The sequence below is a fragment of the Pseudopodoces humilis genome, chromosome 18 (genome assembly GCF_049639895.1).
Source record: "Pseudopodoces humilis isolate 2021_Gansu_Grassland_sample_001 chromosome 18, ASM4963989v1, whole genome shotgun sequence".
In the NCBI taxonomy this organism is placed as follows: domain Eukaryota; kingdom Metazoa; phylum Chordata; class Aves; order Passeriformes; family Paridae; genus Pseudopodoces; species Pseudopodoces humilis.
The window spans coordinates 8896871-8916921 of record NC_142217.1 but is presented as its reverse complement, the minus strand read 5'-3'; the positions used below and the strand labels follow the sequence as shown (position 1 = coordinate 8916921).

The 20051-nt window shown below is 38.7% G+C and overlaps 1 protein-coding gene across 3 annotated transcripts in view; it reads right to left on the bottom strand.

Annotated features, from left to right (window-relative positions):
• The window catches only part of CPPED1 (calcineurin like phosphoesterase domain containing 1), a 40594-nt gene extending 32873 nt beyond the window's left edge, over positions 1-7721 (bottom strand). The window contains exon 1 of one of the 3 annotated variants that reach the window (XM_005522900.3): positions 7613-7721. In XM_005522900.3, the coding sequence (XP_005522957.2) occupies positions 7613-7679 (67 nt within the window). In that variant the 5' untranslated portion in view covers positions 7680-7721. Of the gene's footprint in view, positions 1-7108; positions 7130-7304; positions 7434-7612 lie in introns of those variants that run through there. The other 2 variants (XM_088064385.1, XM_088064386.1) reach the window with 2 other exon arrangements.
• Between the last annotated feature and the right edge of the window lie 12330 nt (positions 7722-20051).

Here is a 20051-nt window from a genome sequence, read left to right as displayed (position 1 = left end):
TGCATGGTCAGGGAGCAGGTGGGAAAACCAAACTAGGGGTTATTCTAATATATGGTTCAGGGATATTTTATTTTCCTGACTTATATTCATGCCAGTGCAGTAACACTCTAGGTTTTAACTACCTGAATGTTTCTAAGACTGTGCACAGATGCTCTGGTTTGAGTGGGTGAGTGATGGTCATGTGAGGCAAAGAGAGAGACTGATAAGATGATTTTCAAAAGAGAAGTTCAGTACACAGACAGAATCAAGAAATGGCAGAAGAAAGGAGAAACAGAAGATGCAGGGGTGGAGGTGGTGAAGAGTGGGGAGAAAAGGAAGGAGATAGGAGGTGAAAAAAGAAAGGAACTGAAAATGATGCAAAGGTATATGCTATATTCTCCTGTAGGAAAGAAGAAGATAAAATGAAGAAAGTGAAGCAGGGATATCAGAAGACAGCCAGGAATCAGGAATACAGGAATACATAAATACCATTTACTTAAAATGTTAGTTTAATTAACTGGTCTTAGTCAAATAATTCAGTCAATAGCTATTTCTGTGGTATTCAACAACTCATCAAATAGTTATAAAAATAACAGTAAGGTTGAATAAATATTTTCTACCTTTGTCTTGTTATTTGATCACCCCAACCAGAAACACAAAAAACAACCCTAGTACTTAAACCAAATTCCATTAGCTTATTACTTACCAATTGGTACTCACTGATTTTGTTTCCCATGAAACCAAAGTGTATGGGAAGAAAATAACGTTACGACACTGTTTAGATTTACAACTTAACTTTTTCCTTAAAGTCAGGAACGTGCTTTAAATACTGCTAAGTACTATAAATATAAAAATAGAATATCATGATGACAGATGTGTAAGTACACCGCCACTGGTGCGAACTTGCACCTGGCAATCTGAAGTCTGTTTTGAATTCAGCTCACCCAGGATGTAATTCTTGAAGTGCCCTCACTGGTGTGTCTTCAGAATTGCTTTTCCAAGTTTCTCCTCATCTGTGCACGCCATGACACCAGTCCAGCTAAAGTTTCAAGTGTTGTTACTAGTGCAATTTCACTAATTCTGCTGAAAACCCCAGGACTATGTATTCATGAGTGCTCTTCCAACAATATAGTAAGAGGGTGGCAACAAGAAACAGCTGGGAAAAGCATCTCCCACTACCAAAGTTGGATCCAGAAGTCTTCTGCCTTACCATGAAATGGTTTACCAACGGAACCTGTTCAGATTATTATTCTGAACCCTCCCTTTCTCCCTCACCAGCTGCTTGTTGGCACCCACAGAACAGGTACTGCGGGCAAGCAAATGAACCTTGTCTGCCCTGTGAGGCCCCACAAGCCCTGTTTGAACCCCTTCTCTGGTCTTTGCACTGGATCTCAAGAGCAGGACTCAGAGACCATTCTGCTCCCATGCTGCGGGTCTGCCCAAGTCTGGCAGAGGGGAACTAACGCACACCACTGGACACAAATGGTGGGAGGGCCAACAGCTGCTTCTGCAGCCATCCTCTAGTCATGATCCAGGTCCCAGCTGCTATTCTGAAGTTATCAGTTAAATAACATGTACAACGGCTATCATTATTTCTGTGGGAATAACAATAAAGGCATCCTTCTCACTAGGAGTTTGAATGTTAAAGCCTTTAGACAAGCTATATAGTTATATTAGATGAGGCGCATGCTAGGCAAAACAATAGAAGATTAGGATTCAATTAATAATTTTTTTCTGTCTTCTTGCTTCCATCACAAAATTGAATGAAACTGAGAATGCCTGAAAATTGTCTCTTCATCCCTATAGACATTGAAGCTGTTTGCAATTTTCAGAGTTTACCATAATAAGAAATCACAAATGCAGAACAAAGTTGACAGACTTCTCCAATAAACTGATGTATATATGATTTTCATTTCTGAAGAACAAACTATGTCTGTGGAGTTGCTCTTACATACCGATCAACAGAAAATTCCTATTTCAAATCAGTTTTGGTCCCAGACCTCCTTAAAAGCACAGCTGATCACCACAGAAGTCCAACTTCTGAACGTGTTGTTATGCCTCAGTTTCAATAGTTTCCTACTCTTTTTCTGCTCCCATGCATGCCAAAGTACAGACAGAGGATCAATTTTTAGTAGCATTGGCTGAAAAAACAGTGCCAGCTTCTAATTTTATCTAAGGATTAATTCTGTGAAGGACCGAAGAAGCCAGCAGCAACTCACCAGAGAAAACCTCAGCCATGTATTGTGATCACAGGCAAAAAGACACTTCAAGGACTTAGGTGGGATTTACCCTGAATCTCTCAGCTTCTAAAGAACAATAGCTAATCTCTTGCTGTGCCTTCATTTCTTCCCCTTTTGCTTTTCCTAGTTTCGCCTCTCTTTTCCTTCCCCATCTCCAAGGATCACAAACACATCTTTTGAGACTGCTCATAAAACCCACTGGCCTCTGACAGGCATGTAGTACTGGTAGGATTTCCAGTATTTTCCTGGTGGGATTTTTTATAATTTTTCTAAGTACATTGGTTGGGTTCAACGGTATATTGGTGTTCTTCTTCCTCTACACTCTGCAGAATTTAATGGAAACAAATTAGTTATGGGAAGTTACTCCTGTCCATAACCTCTCTTTAGACATTACTGTGTCAGAGCAGTTTGGACATGGATGTATCTCCAGTGCCTGCTCAGTCCATCATGGGCAGTAACAAATACGAAAATTACCTCATTGTCACGTTGGGTTTGACAGGAGAATCAATACCACTTCTCAGAAAATCAGAGGAAATGGGAACATGGTTCCCTGCCCTTAGTTGTCTTTGCCTACAAAGTGTGCCAGTGACTCTTTTTCTGGGTAAAATTGAAACAGAAGCACAACCTTGGTTTCCCAAAGCTCTATGCAGGAAGGAAAACTGAATCCCTTAAGTGAAGCAAGTATGCATACACCATAGACAACACAAACAGCTACAATTTGTTTCCATCACTCTCAGTCCTGAAATAACTTGAAAACCAATAAAGGAATTGGGCTACATTCTTAATAATTCCTTGTTAATATTAAAATATTATCAATAGATATAGCTCAGAAAACTCATCATTTTTCTATGTCTAAATACAAAATATTTCAGTCTAAAGAAATGTGCATATCTTTCAGCTGCTTTTTCCCATATGTACCTGGGAGTCTACCAAAGATATGACTATTGAAGGTTCTGCTGAATGACCAAGGCAACCTGTCATGAGTTATGCAATTTTAAGTACCAGGGGAAAAAAACAAACCTTCAAAACAGGTATTAAAATACATTTACAGAGAGAAAATAAAACCTTTTAAAGAGTAATTATTCTAGAAACTATGTATTACAAAAATACTGTCAGTAGAAACACTAAATGACAGAATATGGTTTCTCAAATAAATGAGACAGTGCTGTTATCAAGAGACATACTTTTAAACTTCTTAGATAACTATCAAGGTAAGAAATGCCCCCTCAGATACAGTTTATTTGTATTGAGGGCTACAGAAGCTAAATTCTAGTCATGCCTTATGCCCACTCCCAAATTTAACATGTAAACTCATTACAAAAACTTTACAGCCCAGAACTGTAGGTGTGAAGGGGGGTGGCTTGCATAATGACAAGGTGAAGTCACAGAAAGTTTCTCAAAACCCACATAAAAATTTCCCTAATTCATATGAGAGTTGGAGACAGTACTGGGAATGGAATATGCAAGCTGGGAAGCAGTTGTGATCAGTGCTCAAAAATATTACTGTTGAAGAGCTCTAGAACAGTAATCATAATATGCCAAGATCCAACGCTCTTCTGAAAGCAAGAAATCATCTGTGGTTGTATTTAATTTCAAAGAAAGGCGAATTATATATAATTATGATGCTTTTAAAAAGTGCAAAAATCCTTGAAGGCAGCATGGAAACTATTCAAAGACAGTATCCCAGAGGCTCAGACCATATGCACAGCATTTACTAAGGACTTCAGAAAGACCAAAAAGAATCTAGACTGCCTAAACTACTTAAGTAACAGCCATAAGGAGGCTAGTAAGAGCAGGACAGTGTCCTTTGAAAAGCTAAAGCATTCAGATAAATAATAAAAAAAAAACAGTAAGGATTTTATACACTGGAGAGATTTTATATACTGAAGTCCAAGAAGTCAAGCTAAAAAAAGTGAAGAACTGGAAACAGCCAAAATCTGAGAACTGATAAAGCACTTTGTAGGGAAATTAGGATCAGGTAGCCTGCCAGACACCCACTACGGTTAACAGGTGTTCCAGACATGCAAGATGCACCCAAAAATAAAGACTAAAAAGAAGAAAAACATGGTACATTTTTGTATCCACATGTATTGTGAGGGAATATGTGAAGATCTAATGTGATAATTCCTCCTGACAGACAGCACATCAGATCTGCCTCAAATCAAAATACCAGTAGATGATTTAACAAATAGGCACAAGCACTAACAAAATCACTCAGATTAGATGACATCTATACAACTCCCCAAAAGTGAAAACCAGTGAACTTCTGGGGAGTTATCCTTAAAACTGCCTTTGCACCAAAGGAACAGGGAGGTGGCCACTACTGCATCTACATTTAAAGGGGTTTCCTGAGCAATCTGGTAACAACTGACTGCAAAAGGCATCTGTACAGAGAAGTCACGGAAATGCTAACCAAGACAGTAGTTCCTGCATTTATTGATTCTTCAGAAAGCATAATCAACAGTTTTACAGGGACAAGGGAGATCAACTTGATCCCATCTCCAAGAGGGATGTAACTCAACAGTTACTCACCAAAGACTCTTAGGGAAGCCAAGATCTCTGGAAATACGAAATTAAGTCCTTGCATGCATAGAAAACTGGTAAGAAAAACAGAAATGGACAAGGCACCCAGATCCCACCTGATCTGTACTGGGACCTATACACTGTTCAACAAACTCAAACCAATCTGAGCAGCTGAACAGAGAGGGAGTGGAATTTGCTAAAATTAAGCCATTTGGCAGCATTAGAATCAGGCCTGGTTGTGAAGAGCTGAGGAGAGACTTCCTATGCAGTGACTATTCAAAAAAGGATGAACTTCATGGAAACAACTGCATCATAATGCACATGGGAAAAACAGCACCAACTTCAAATGAGTTTTACCAAGTGCTACCAAGAAGTCAGCTCAACATTCAAATATGGCAAAAAATCCTTGAGAGATTGGAAAGGAATAGAGAACAAAGCAAAATGAAAATATGAGAAGTAACTGAATAGACTTTGAGTGTATGTAAAAGACTGATAAGGGAGGCATGATAGAGGAACACAAAATCACATGTGGAACTGAGACTGTGAAGATGCAACACTGGTTATTCGCCGGTTCCACATAAAGGTTTTGGAACTGTCAACTAAAACTAGCAAAAGACAGGTTCAAACAGACACTTCTCAACCAGTTAAACTGACAGGACTATCACTTGTTTAGTTACTTGAAAAAAGTGTTCTACCACTTTCACAGAAATTCTTTGCACAGCATGCTACTGACATACTTGGGACCAAAAATATTAAAAAAAAACCCAAAACAAACCAAAGCAAAATAACCCCCTGACTTCTGGAGAGAAGTGGTGAAGACAGCACTTACCCAAACATATGGTCCTGTTTCTTCACTCAAATACTAATAGAAGGAGTAGACAGTTGAAGCAAAATTTCACATGGGTAGAAAAGGGATAATTTATTTTAGAAAGTAACGCCAAACCATACAAAGGTCCCAAGAAGGTAGGGTATTTATACACTATTTACTACTGTGCCTCATTGATTATATGGATAATTTCAATCCCTCACCTCAAGCTCCTAATTCACATGTCCCACATCAAGGGCAAATTAGAGTAGGTTACAGGTTATGTTATGTAAAAGCAGACTGAACAAATTACCAGGAGGGAAGAGGGTGTGGATGAGGAACATTGCAGAAAGGGTGGTAAGAAAAAAAGCAAACTTAGGTCTCAATAGTGGCTTTCAAATTTTGAAAGGAAACTGTGCCAAGCCATAGTAGTGGCGGTAAATGCTTTATGTGGATAAAACAATGTTTAACAGGAGTGAAACCTTAAGACTGAGAAAAGCAACAAAACAGTTAACTGATTTTTATCTTAAACCACGTGAATTTTTGCCTCAGTTTTATCAGCCCTTGGTTCTCTTTTTTTTTCTAATCATTTAGTTATTAAAATGTTGTGTTGAACTTTAGCCTCTTAAGAAAGACCCAAGTGAATTATTTACAAAAAATATTGCACCCAAAGATGGTAGCTGGACTATGATAGCCTAACAAATCCTAAACAAGATTAAAAGTAACCAACTGCAAATAATTAAAGAATTCCAAACAAGGGCACTTGAGGAGAAAGAAGCATACCTGGAAAACAGATTCCCAAATTATATTTTCTTCCATGTTTAAGGAAATTTTCAAGGAGTTAGATACAGTTTTTATTCAGAAATTTTTACACTGCTGTTGAACACTCCTTTTGTAAAAATTTCACTATACAGTTGATTTAACTAGATGGCTTGTCTGCCATCTGTCCCCTCAGCAAATGCTAGGCATTCTGTTCCAAGCCAACCAGACCATCTGCAATTAATAGGTTGCCAGAATGGCTGTATACATATACTTCACATGCTCTGAGTCGGTGATTTTTCTTTATTTGGCAACAAGCAAAGCCAAATATTTCCAGTGCAACCCAAGAAAAGACCACAAAATTGTTGGGATGGTATAGCCTTGCTAACCTCACCAAACCAATACAATTTGAAATTCATAAATACAGAGAAATAGACGACCTTCTATACATGGCCATAGGAAATGCTTCCTTAACACAGCTGTGTCCCTGAAAAACCCCGGCACAATGCAGAACCTCCATCCTTGGGAGAATTTTACAGACAGGTGCATACACTGAGATGTTCAACGTGCTCCTCTGTGCCTAGCCACAAGCAAGAACCAGCTGTTACAGGCGGCTGCCACCTTTGGCTCGGCCTCGTCCCCCTATCCACCCGGCAGGTGTGGAAGCACGTCTGCCTTGGCTGGCTGCAACCCAGGGTTCGCACTGCTGCTTCTGCACAGCAGGGAAGGGCCAGGGAAGCACCTGCGCTGCGGACTCCCAGCCTGACCGAAGCTAAGCACCCCAGGGAAAGAAGCATCTTACCAAGTTATGAACCACTCTACGGCTGCCTTTCGTTTGAGCACCATGAACAGTGACCCAGCGGTAACCTGTTAGGTCACCCCTACAGGTACAAACACAGGACAGCACAGTGCTGGTACCAAGAGTTTCGCAGCAGCTTTCCCGTTCAGCAGCACGGACAAAGATTTTAAAACGAACCAACTGCTAGAAATACTGGCACCTTCACGGGAGACGGAGCGTGGGGACAAACTTGGGCGGCTCCGGGCGCGCTCCGGCACAGCAGGGGCAGCGAGGCGGCCACAGCCCCGCATCCGTCCGCGCTGCGGCCGCCCGGTGCCCCCCGCTCCCCGCTACGGACTCGCCGGCAGACGGCCCAGGCCTCGGCGCTCCACGCCTCCCTTTCCCCGGCGGCAGCCCCTCCCGCCGCCGGGGAAGCCCAGGGCCTCCCTCCGCACGCCCCTCCCGCCCGGCAGCGCGGCGGGGAAGAGCCCGCAGGCGATGGCGCGGCTCGGCCGGCGCTCCCCGTACCTGGGCGGAAGGCGGTCAGAGTCCTGCCGCGGGCTGTCAGGAACGCATCCCCCAACGCCGCCGCCATCGCCCCGGCCCGCGTGGCCGCTGCCACCGCCGGGCCCGGGCGCCGAGGGGGCGGCACCGCCTCCGCCGGGGGCGGCGCCTGGCGCGGGCGGGAGGCCCCGGGGGGCCTCGCGGGCCCGGCCGCTTCGGTCGCTGCGGCCGCGCTGTAGGCTGTGGGCCGGTGTGAGGGGGCAGCGGGGAGCGGTGGTCAGGAGGCTCCGGGGCGAGCCCTGGCAGCAGGGGATGCTGCTGGGAGGTTCCCGGCACCGCCATGTGCGGGGGGCGGCTTCGGGTGGAACCTGCCCCGAAGATGCGCTGGCTTTTAAATGAATTATAATAAAGTAATAGATTACATCATACATTACATTTTCAGCTTGTTCCTAACCTGCGAACTGAAGTAACACCGTGTCTAAAAACATTGGCAGCCTTCCTTTGTTTCTTCATGGGTTGTTCTCGTCAGGTTTCCGCAGTGTTTAAACGTGCTCCCAAATTTAGATATTACCAGCAACTACTCTATGAAAAAGAAAAGTTATGCAGAAAAAGCAAATATCCAGTGTGTCAGTGCTGTCAGGGCCCCTAGCTCGGCCTGTCCTGCCCTGGTCTTGGCTGTGGGCCCTGTGGCAGGCACGGACCAAGGCCCACACAGTTCCTGTTTCTGTCAGAACCAAGCTACACATTGAGGTGAGGACTGAAATATATGCGTGACCCTTTACAAGGCAATGTTTTCTTTATCTCTTCTGACCTAGAATCCCTTTTTGACCCAGCCATACAAGAACAACAGTACGGTTGCAGTTTCCCAGCTGAACAGCCGGGATCCCATTATTCTGTGTGGTGCAACATGCAGAGTTCTTTCTGAATGCCTCTATTCATCGTGTGGAATCTGCAGCAACATGCTAGGTAAGGTTAATGTTGTCAACTAAAATACATTCCTATGGCTAGATGGCTTTTCCATCTCTAAAATGTGTGTATTATTATCCACAAGTAAAAACAGCTTCAGTCCTACTTGTAAACTGCTTGACGATCATTAGATGGAAAGCGCTAGGGGAATTAGTTTTTATTAAGTAGTTTTTGTCAATTCCCCTCTTTATGAGGCAGCATGGGGTATATTAAGCAAATAAAAACTAAAGTGAATTTTTGAGTCTCAGGTGCAGCCTATCTAAATTTCCCAATGCCATCATAGGAAGAGGTGATCACAGTCTCGTGGTGGAACTGCTCATGCTAATATAACAGCAGTTGGCTCAGTCATGCAAAGAAATTTTTTACCTCTTCTATTTCTTTTCCATTTACTTCTCATCTGCTTAATAGGGCTGAGCAGCTATATACCAGAATATATGTCTGCTGCATGACTTCAGCTAAACTCAGGATTAATTTTGCAAGTGAAATAACATCAAGATTCAGCCAAAAAATGTAGGTTGTTTTGGCAAGACAGCATAGTGTGGTTCTGGAGCACAAGGACATGAGATTGTGATCAACACCTGAATTACCTTTGTCTTACTTAACCTGGATGTGTTGCTAAAGGCAACCACGTTTGCTGTCAAGTTATGCATGTCTGAAAGATTGAATCAGACCTGGCAGAGATGGGGTTTGTAAGATTATCTAGATTTATCTAAGTCTCTAATTTCGCAGCTTTCTTTTTTCTAGACATGTATAGGGTGCTCTTCTCTACAAAATTCTGTTGTCAGTACTATATTTGATGGCTTTGCAGGATGGGTCATGGATGAGCTCAGGATGCTCAGCTCTTTCTAGGTGATGATGATGGTGAGTGTGCAGCCTGCCTATGTTGCCTCCTATTCAAGTGGAATCCTTTCATCTTAGATCACCTTGAGCATTACTTATGGTAATGAGGATGCCATGAGAAATTTTAATTTTGTAATTGAAATACATTTTCTTGCGATTTTACATCCTGAATGCAGAAGTGTTTTCATCTGCAGAAATAAAGGAACATTTGCTTATAAACGTGAGAACTGAGAATCAGGACTGTGTGTGCAGGAGGGGGATTTCAGCTCTCTCCTGCTTCCTTTACTCTGCCAAATTTGAAGTATGCATTTTTGAAGCCAAGCTCATGGACCAAATGCTATACAGCTAAACTCATTTTACTATGACTAAGTCATTTAAAGTTACTACTGATCTATGTTGGTTTAATTATAGATTTTCATGGACTCATTCCAGATGGGGCCTAGATAAAGCATCAGAATTTTGTCATAGGACTTGATTTGTTATACAAAGTATCATGAATATAATGGCACTGAATAAATAATTTACAGTAGCACGTGTCTCCTCTTATTTATAGAGTATAAATTGAGAGTTTTACTAATTTTATAGAGTTAGTGCGAACATACAGAGGGAAATGTACCATTCTGGGAGGGCATGCAGTATATTGAAAATAAGAGATTAAAAGTGGGAAATGTAGGCTTGAAAATAAAATTCTTTTATAAGGTTTAGCTTAGTAAGGACTGTGAATAGAATAGTGCAGATCTGTGGAGTCCAGATCTTGGAATACTTACTCGAGTGTGCTTTAGATCATGCTGCCAACATTTACAGTTCTTGGAAGTTCTGAAAAATCCAGTAACAGAGATGCTACCTTATTTTTTACTGCAGTTTAAAGTAAGACTGTATGCACCTTGAGGGACCTCGATAAAGTACTAATGAAACAACTAAATTATTATAAAATTTACTATCTCTATTAAGAAATTCAATCTCAGCAAATGACAAGACGACAAAGAACAAAACTGGAAGAGTACAAAAGGTGAAAAGGACATAACAAGGTTGGTCTTAACATTGGAATTAAAATTACAGCACAGACAGATACGCAGATTTGAAACTAAACCATTTTAATCTTATATATAGAATAGAATGACTATGTGCCATCTGGAATTCAGGGAATCCAATGAATGTTGGAGGTGTAAACAACGCACACAGCAGTATCAACATCTGTTTTCAGTGCCTGCTGATATATATGAGTCCTTGAGGGAAAAGTTGGAGAAAATAATGGAAATTGATAAAACCTGATGATAGAAAAAGGATCACACATAATTGTATTTGTTTAGAAAGAATATGGATTTACTCATGCTAAAAATAAACAGTGCATATAATGTATTGTCTGTTTTTCAAGAATCTCTTCTCCCTGTAAGTCCTTGAAAAGGACAACATTCATAGCAAATGCAACATTTTGGAAGGTTTGGCATGGGACACAGCGCCTCTCCTTCCCCAGGAACAGCTAATGGTTAAAAATCAGTAAGTTCTGAAAACCTACAGTAGTTAACTCTTAGGAGTCCACTCCTATGTCCTGCTGCATTGCTGAGAATGAGACTCCAGGATGGCTATGCCATTACAAGTAAATTTAGCAATCTGAGCCTAAACCATTACAGAATATGATAAAACATAAGATTGGATTTTCAATACAAACAAAAATGAATTACTACACTAAAAATTAATTACTGCTAGCAGTGTTAAAAAAAAGGCTCTGTTAATATTTGGACTCAACATCAAATGGTCTTCCATTTTCAAAGGGCCCACAAAATAATATAAAAAATATTAAAAATGTTTTGCACAGACCTGCTTAAAAGGATTAGTTGACCAGGACCAATATTTTGTTGCTAGGAAGGGAACAATGATGACATTGATTATTTCCACAGCTAAAAATCCACAATGTAATTGATTTTTATCTGACTCATTTAGTGTGGGCAGGCTCCATTTGTTCAAGAAACCTGTAATATATTCTTTGAATCACTGTAACTATGAGAGATATAAAAGCTGATGTAATGAGTTAAACACACTATTTAACTCAATTTGTTTTGCACACTGAATTCCAATTTCTGACACAGATACAGGTTCTATCTAGAGCTACTGCTCATTTTTGAAGATGTCTTGTTAATTTTCTGTGCTCCCAATTATTCAAGAATTCTACTTTATTCAGGGTGCCTCTGGTTTTAGAATTCCCTGTCCTGAGATTTCATTTTCAGGTACACTGAGAACTTGCACCTTTCATTGAGTGATTGAGACCTGGGCTAGCAGCAAATTTGAAAGTTGTGACTAGTAAAGACTCCAGTGAATGAGAGAGCCAGACTAGGAGGAATTATTTGATCTGTGCATATCTTTGACACATTTGAATCAAAGGGTTAAAAAAACTTAGAAGCTAAGAATGTAGCTCGCAAAACAGAAGCAATATATTTTGATTAAGAGCTTATTTAGAGGAGTTGAAACTATGTAGATGGTTTATTATTACCAGATGGAGCTAGGTAAAGCTAAGACAATATAGTACTTGCCTGACTTGGTTGTGTTTGTAGGAGACAAGAAACATAAGCCATTGTGAAGATAAGAAACTATAGCTGTACCTGGGCCCAGAAATGAGCCAGAACCAGGATGTGGAGGGCCATGAGACCAAAGAGACTGTCAACAAGACAAAGGTAAAAAGTTTAACGTGAGGAAGTCATCCCTGACTTCATCTTAAGAGACCACTGACCCATTTTGAAACCCACCAACCCATTTGCAGAAAAGAGCTATGCAGGTGCGGAAGGACCTTAAGCTCATTATAATATAAAGTGGGGGTAGGTGGAGTTAGGTAATGCATATGTATAGGTATAGTGAATAATTATATGAATATGTAAGGTTTTCATGGATAAAAGAGGCCAGGAGCCCCGTGGACTTTGCACATGCCTGTAAGAGATTTCTCCCAGGTGTTCCCAACGTTGTAATAAACATACACTTTCTAACTTTAATTGGTTAGAGAGTTTGTCCATGTTTCACATTCAGTGTCTGCTCCTGAAAAGTCATGAATATTTGGGTCATGAGTTTGTATTCAAACTGCTAGACAGAAAAATTGCATAGGAGTCCAGCAGGGCTATTTGGAATTGATTGCTACCTCATCCTGAGCTATCTAAGAACTTTCTGACTTAACTGTTCTCCAGAATTTTTCCTGTCAGAATTGGGCAGCAGTTGCCCACTATCTAAGGTTTATGATTCCTGCTGCTCATCAAGACCTGTTCAGTCACAAATTGAAGGGAATTAGGAATAGAAATGGATTTGTAGAAACTATTTATTATATATATCTACATAGATATCTGTGTTTTTGGAGTACTACAGGTTTCAGGTATATACTGTTTGACTTGGTCTAAGAAGAAAATATAAGTTTAAAACCTTTTATATCAGAACTTGATCTCAAATTTGGACTTGTTGGACTTTTCTTATTTGAAACAAATAGATTTTCCATTAATATACAAGAAAAACAGAAAACTGGAAGAAAAATTAGTATTTACTTTATGGCTCTGTATAGATAACTCTTGAGATTGCTTTCTCCTTCTTTGCTGATAAATGATATCTTATTAGAAAAAAATAAAACCCCTGATGATCATTGACCACAGTTGCTATTTCTGAAAAAACGAAAAACAAAAAACCAACTCAAAAGAAGCAGCAATCTTTCAAGTATTAAAATTCAGTAAACAGTCAGAACACTTTGATACTTTTTAACTGGGCATACAACAGGGCATTGGTCTTTTCCTGTTACACTGGTTAATCCAAAATGTGTTGCAAGTGTAGTAGATGAGTCTCTTTGTTTTCTTGCTCAAAGCATAATTTTTTTTTTTTCAGTCTGGAAAAACTCAATTTTACATTACAAGTGGCATACAAGTAATTTGGGTGTTTTGAATAAAATGGATACCTCCTTTTTCTTCTATAAAGAGATTTCATCCTCTTTCAGAAAAGGGATTTTCCTTGTTCACCTGAATTTTAACCAAATATATTTCTCAGAAGCACATGTACCTCACCACCTGACAGGATATAACAAACTGGATATAGAGAAACAGTGACATCAGATGAATGAGAAAACTGTGAAAGAGAACTCATTGTCATACCCCTTTGCAAAGATGCAGCTTCTTCTACAGAGTGAAATTTGACCACAGGAATGTCCTCTAAGTGGACAAGGTTCCACTTAGGTTTCCTGAAGTGGAAACAGTAGTGGTATATCAATGAGGCAAATAAATCCTCTTGTTGATTTGCCTTCCTGAGTCCCCTTCTGCCACTACTCTCCCCTCGAAATACAGCCTAATAAATTGCATTGGTGGTTCAGGAAATCTTTGCTGCTTTGGAGAATGATTTATGTTCCCTAAACTCTTCATACAACTCTTCTACACATTAGTATTCACTCATATTGTGTGCCAGGTTTTGCATGTGAAGTAGATCTTAAAATTAACTTTACCATCTGTGATGTCACTAATATAGCAGTCACTGAATTTCCTGAAATAGGATGACTATGAAGGATGCATCTATTTTGCCACAGATTTCTATAAAACAAAATGTTTTTCAGTAATTGAAGCTGGAGGTGAACAAAGGAGGTACTCTGGGAAAAGCACAGATTAATTTTACCATAAATGACCCTCAAGTCAGTTTTCACTCAAGTAATGACTGAAGAAAATGAGTTCAGAGACTGATGAAGGATGCTGAATAGGTAATTATCGCTATTACAAACCTCTTACTTTAATTTGTAGGAAATGTGATTTGAAAATGAAATAGTACTTGATTTTTTTTAGGTTTCAGTGTGGACTCTCTTTCAGCTGTGTCTAGCACTTTTGTTTCTCAGGATTTCAAGAACCTTTCTTTTCCATTAATGATTGTATTAGATAAGCAGAAGGATCCATTTTTCAACAGTATTATCTCAGCAATGAATTACATTTACCACTTCCCTCAGATTCCTGATCTAAAGATCTGTAGGTGTTTTACAGGCCTTGGGTAAAAAGAGATAACAAAATATTTGGAGACAGGTAGAAGCACACAAAAGCTGATTTATGAGTGAAGACATAACATGCACCACAAAGCTTCTGCTTTTAAAATTAATAATAGATGAGGACAAGACTGCATGCCCTACAAGGCAAATGTAATCCACCTGTTTTGTAGTACCCTACATTTCAACTACTAGCCTCCTTCACCGTGTGTGCAGTTTTTTTCAGATTCCTTCCGGTTGTACTTATTCATAACAACTAAGTCAATGACAGCAAACACTGTCTGTATTCCCAGTGTTCTTTCAAATTTTTAACACTCCAGTATTTTTAAAACCTCTGTTACAAATGTAACAGGGTCCAATGTCCAAGCATAAAAATCCAGACTAATTGACACTAGAAAAGTGGCTTTCCCACTCTTTGAATTTCTTCTGGTTTTGAAACAATGCAGAAGTAAAACTTTATTCACAGAAATATTGCTTGGTCTTATTGATCCATTCCTACATTTCCTGAAGGATGGTCACAATAAAGATATGTTCCAAATACATCAGGAAAAATATAGAAATTAACTCAAGTGCCTCTTCTACAGATGACTTGGCACCCTTAAAGTAAAAACTAAAAACTAAAACACCCTGATGTTTGCCAGTTGGTTGCAGGAATATGCAGCAAGGAATTGCAGAAGGCTGTGTACAACATTAGGCTACAAATGAGATGCTATAGCCAACCCTTCCAAATGTACTCTGTGGTAAATAAACAACCCTCTTTAGCCATGACATCCTGATAACACAGAGTCTGGCCACAAACCCATGGTCATGAACTTATCCTGTGGACTTAGTTTATAATAGATCATGGTACTGGAATGAGTGGTAAACCAGAAACAGCTCAAAAATAGTGAAGTGTGAATAGCGTTTTTGTTGAATGCAATTGGATGGATTCATCAACCGTAACAATTTTTTTTTTGAATAATTAACTGTGCTGAATTTTTCATTAAAGTAAAAGCACAACATTCATATGGAGTAATTACTGAGGTGTGAAACACGTTTGAATTAGAACAAGACAACTGTGTCATTGGGTAGGTAAATTCATAGTGCCAGGAAATGTTCTCCTCCCCAGGTTCTAGGAATCACGTGCCTAACAGTCTCCTGCAGCACGCAGTACAAGCTACTATTAATAATATATCGAGAGCTGAACATAAGGTATTGAGTGAGTATTTAAAATGTTTAATTATTCAAATGAAGGAATTAATTGACTGTGCCTTTTTTGCAGTTCCACAATATTTCTAAACACCTTAAGACCTCAGCATGCTAAGAATATAATAATGTATCTGAATCTGCACTTCATTTATTCTCCAAGACAAGCACTATGGAAAAACATTTTAAAATCAAACATTTGGAACAGAGCAACTGACTTTGGGGACAAAGCATATTATGCATACAATATATATGTATATACAAAATACATATATAATATATAAAAACTGTGATGGATTAATTTGATTTAATGGGTGAAGATTTTACTATTTACTATTTACTATTTGATGTGCAAAATATGATGTAATACTGTATCAACAAGCTGCATTCAATATTTATGACAATATGCATAAATTTATCCTCTTAAACTCATCAGTTCTCAAGCAATTCTTATCTAATCTTGTCTTATCTATGATAATTTCTGCAAAAAGTAGTAAAGAATTCTCAGCTGGTGGGAATTTGCTAGTGCTGAACTTCTAGCAAAAGTGAATTCCTAATTATACTTCCAAGCTTACCTAGATGGAGATCATTGCAGTCCTTGTTGGAATAGGCAGTTGGGAAAACAAATATTCCATTTGTATCGCTAAAAACCTTCAAGACTAATTTGTCTCCAGAGAAGGTCAAACTTAACTAAAAACCAGGTTGATTTACATATTTATTTTCAGGCAAACTATAGTAAACTGTAACTTCTGTTTGCTCTTAGCTTTCTTCAACAAATTCTTTTGGGGCTGAACAAATAGCTTATTTAAGGCTAAATTTCATTCCTGTGCAGGTGCAATTTCGTAAGCCAGTAGTAATAGTAGGGACCCTCCCACTGTGCATTTTAAAGGATTGAGAGATCTGCACGTGGGCTGTTCATGACCTTGATGTGCCACAGTAATTGAAGTCCAGCTAGTGTGAAAAAGGATGGAAGGCTTGCCTAGGAACAGGTTGAGAAGCTCTGACCTGAAGAAGCATCTGTTACCTTGCTGTCAGCCAGAAATTATTATATTATAAACAGGCTGGTACTAGAATTTCCAGCCTTTTCTCTTACCTCCTTGTGAATTTAAAATAGCACTGTTTACTATTTAAAACTTAGAGTTAGTAAATATCTTGAAAAAGATTTAGTGAATCAATGAGACTGCTATTATTTTTCACACTTTTTCTGTGAGAAAAGAGAATTGTAATATTTCTGGGTTCTTACATAACCTAGTCTAGCAAGAATTTATCTCATCTTCTAGATAAAAAACCAAATCCCCTCATCCTTAAATAAATCTGATGTAAACAGAAAAATTACAAGGTAGAAGTTAACTTAGAGGACTTTCTGTCTGAGCTTCTAAACAATAAATCCCACCTGAACAAATATAATAGTACCATCCTGGGTAAAACTTTCCTAAACTGACTGAGCAGACAGGTATATCTATATATCTATAGATCTAGATATATTAATTAATTTATTTATTTTTTTATTTCCCCCAGAAGGAGAATTCACATTTATTTATCAGCTAGGGTTTTAGAGTTTTGTTTTGGTTTTTTTTTGTTTTGTTTTTTTTTTTAAGAGATTATATCCTATGGGTGTCATTTCTGAAGAAAATCATGCGCCTCTCATACAGCCTAGACTAAATCCGAGTGAAGAGAGCATTTTGTGATGTCTGCAAGTAAATTTGTAAAGACCAACAGGACTCAACAGATTTTTAGGACAAAATCCTAAACTTGTTGTGGTGAACACCAGGATGTGTGGGGGAGGAGGGAGAGGTGCCAGCTGGATACATCGTCTATCTTGGCATTTATGCTGTTTTCATCACCATGGTATCAAAACACCTTTACAAGTTCTAAGTGTAACCACAGTAAAGGCTCTGTAGTTTCTCCTTGAGTCCAAGGAGGGATGGCTTTGTTGTTGTTGTTGCTATTATTATTATTATTGAACAAGTGGTGAAAATAAGGGATTTTACATTCTATTCTTAAGGAGCTGAGATTCCTCAGGAAATCAACTCCACAGCTGTATGTCAGTTGCCAAGAAAATTGTATCTGTACATGATATAGAGATGACCCTTCTCTTGTCCCAGAAAATTCTAGGTGGAGTCAGTAAAAGGTCATGAAGGGAGTGAGAAGGAGCCCTCATCCTCTTACACAGGGCACAGAGAAGATGCTTAGGTTGGACAGAGGCAGGGAGGTGGAAACAAGAATTGTTGAATTCACTGCTGATTTTTCTTGGTTTCCCCAGCAGTGCAGGCAGCTTCCCTGAGAGTATGTGCCAGAGAGCTCTCCTGATCCCTGTGCCAGCAGAATGTGCCTCCCTTGGACTTCCATGGATTGATGCACAGAGACACCTGAGAGCTGGCTGAATATATTTTCAGGAAAATACAGCAAATGTGCTGGAGCTTAAAGCTGTACTGTATGTGGAAATATTATTTCCTTAAATATTTCTACATTTTCTCACAGAATAAGCATCAGACTTTGGCCTTTGTATTTTTGCCTTTACCTTTTACTGTATGTTTTTTTTCTGTAGCCTTTAATGTTAGATTTTGGGTTTGCTTTCATTATGAAGAACACTAGCATTATAAAATTGCCCCATTGAAACAAAGAGAATATTATGTTCTATAATAACATCTCAATGAGAATCAGCTTATAAAATCTTGTTCCTTAGAGTGAGATCTTCACTCAATTGAATTTAATGGTAATAATCCTGTTAATAATAATGAGTCAAGACTTTGTGTACAGCTATCAATAATTAATTATTGGTAGCCAACAGACCTTATACTAAAAACATCCTATGCAATGAGACAAAAAAAATTGAAAACTGGACCCAGGCTGAGGCTTTATATGGAGGATCTATTTCTGATCTTGCTGTACAAGTGATTTAGTGTTTTCTTTATTGTGTTAACTTGAGTTAAACATTATGACAGAAACAAGTGAGATAATTGGATATTATGAGATATCCGCTCTTTTTAACTTATGGTCATTTTATGTGTTGAAATACTTGCATTGTTTATGTAGGAAAGTAATCTTATTGTTCAACCATCTAAATTATCTCTTTGTTAATCATATTATCAAGGCTCGTGTCATCTGTTCTAGTTTGCATAGAAATTACGAGCAATTTCCTTTTAAATTTTGTTATTTTTTATTTTTAAGGAAGATCAATCCCTAAATTCACGGAGTGAATTTCGTTAAACTGGAAAATCCTATTTGAGGTGTTCAAGGTGTATAGATATTACAAAATTGTCTTTAAAAAGGCCAACTTTCTGTCAGGTGTGTGGGAGTGAATGACAGACTAATTCCCACACACACCCAAGAAAATTGTGAGTTGTCCTCTTACCAAGTATTCTGTTACAACTGGCCCTATAGATGTGTCTGTGTGTAAATATACATATATGTCACATATATATATGTGACTATATATATATAAGTATATACATATATATATTATTTCCATATTACACTGAAATATTCCTTTTACAGCTTCTTTACATTTTACTCCTGAGTTACTTGCCTATATTGATTACAGATTAAACAATCAATTCTGAAACTGTACACTCAGATACCAGTGTTTTGTGATAAAACTGTATTTAACCTTATTGTACTCTTCAATAATCTCCAAAATATATGTATTAGGGAACAGATATCTTAAATATGTTATTAACATTAGATTATATTTAGCAGGTTAGAGATAATCTGCTCATTTAAGTAAACACTACAACAATGATACCACATGAATCTGCTGTCAGCATCTTTTTGCAGAACTTCTTAAGACTCCCTGATGTGCATTTCACATTGCAGTTAAAATCCTTTTATTTGTCCTATTATTTATCCAGCTGTGGGATCACTGCACTTTCACAAGAATAAAAAAACCTCTAGGCAAATATATGCTATAAAACCACAAAATATATTAAAAATGTTCTGCTGCACATTATTTACTCTAAGCATTAAATTTTCAGTTTAATATTGGCTTTACGCAAAGAGCAAGGAAATTAGATTGATGCCTTTTCATTCAAGATAGTATAACAGAGTACCTAGACAGATGTTCTAGATAGATATTGCATTTATGTAGGTGTAACAGAGTTGCACTGTGCTCAGAAATACCAATGATGAATGCTGTTAGCATTGTTAGGAGAATGTCTAGAAAGAAAACATAAGGAATGGAATTCACTCTTCCACCTTGAAATCTTCCTGGGTTTTTGACCCATCTGTCAGTATACCTGGCTGATAGGTTATTTCTTCTCACTAGCTATCATGCTAAAGGACAGAGAAGCAAATCCCTTTGGAGCCAGTTTTAGCACTGCTCTTTACAGTTGGCTGTCAAGTGGAGTCAAGAAGGCACAGTTGCTACCATCTGCCTAAAAGCATGGTCTGGAACCTGTGTGTGTATTTGTGCACGTCAACAGCTTTCCAACATATGGGCCTAAATTTAGTTGCTGAATTCATTATTAGGCTTTCAAATATGTGACCCGGTTTTCA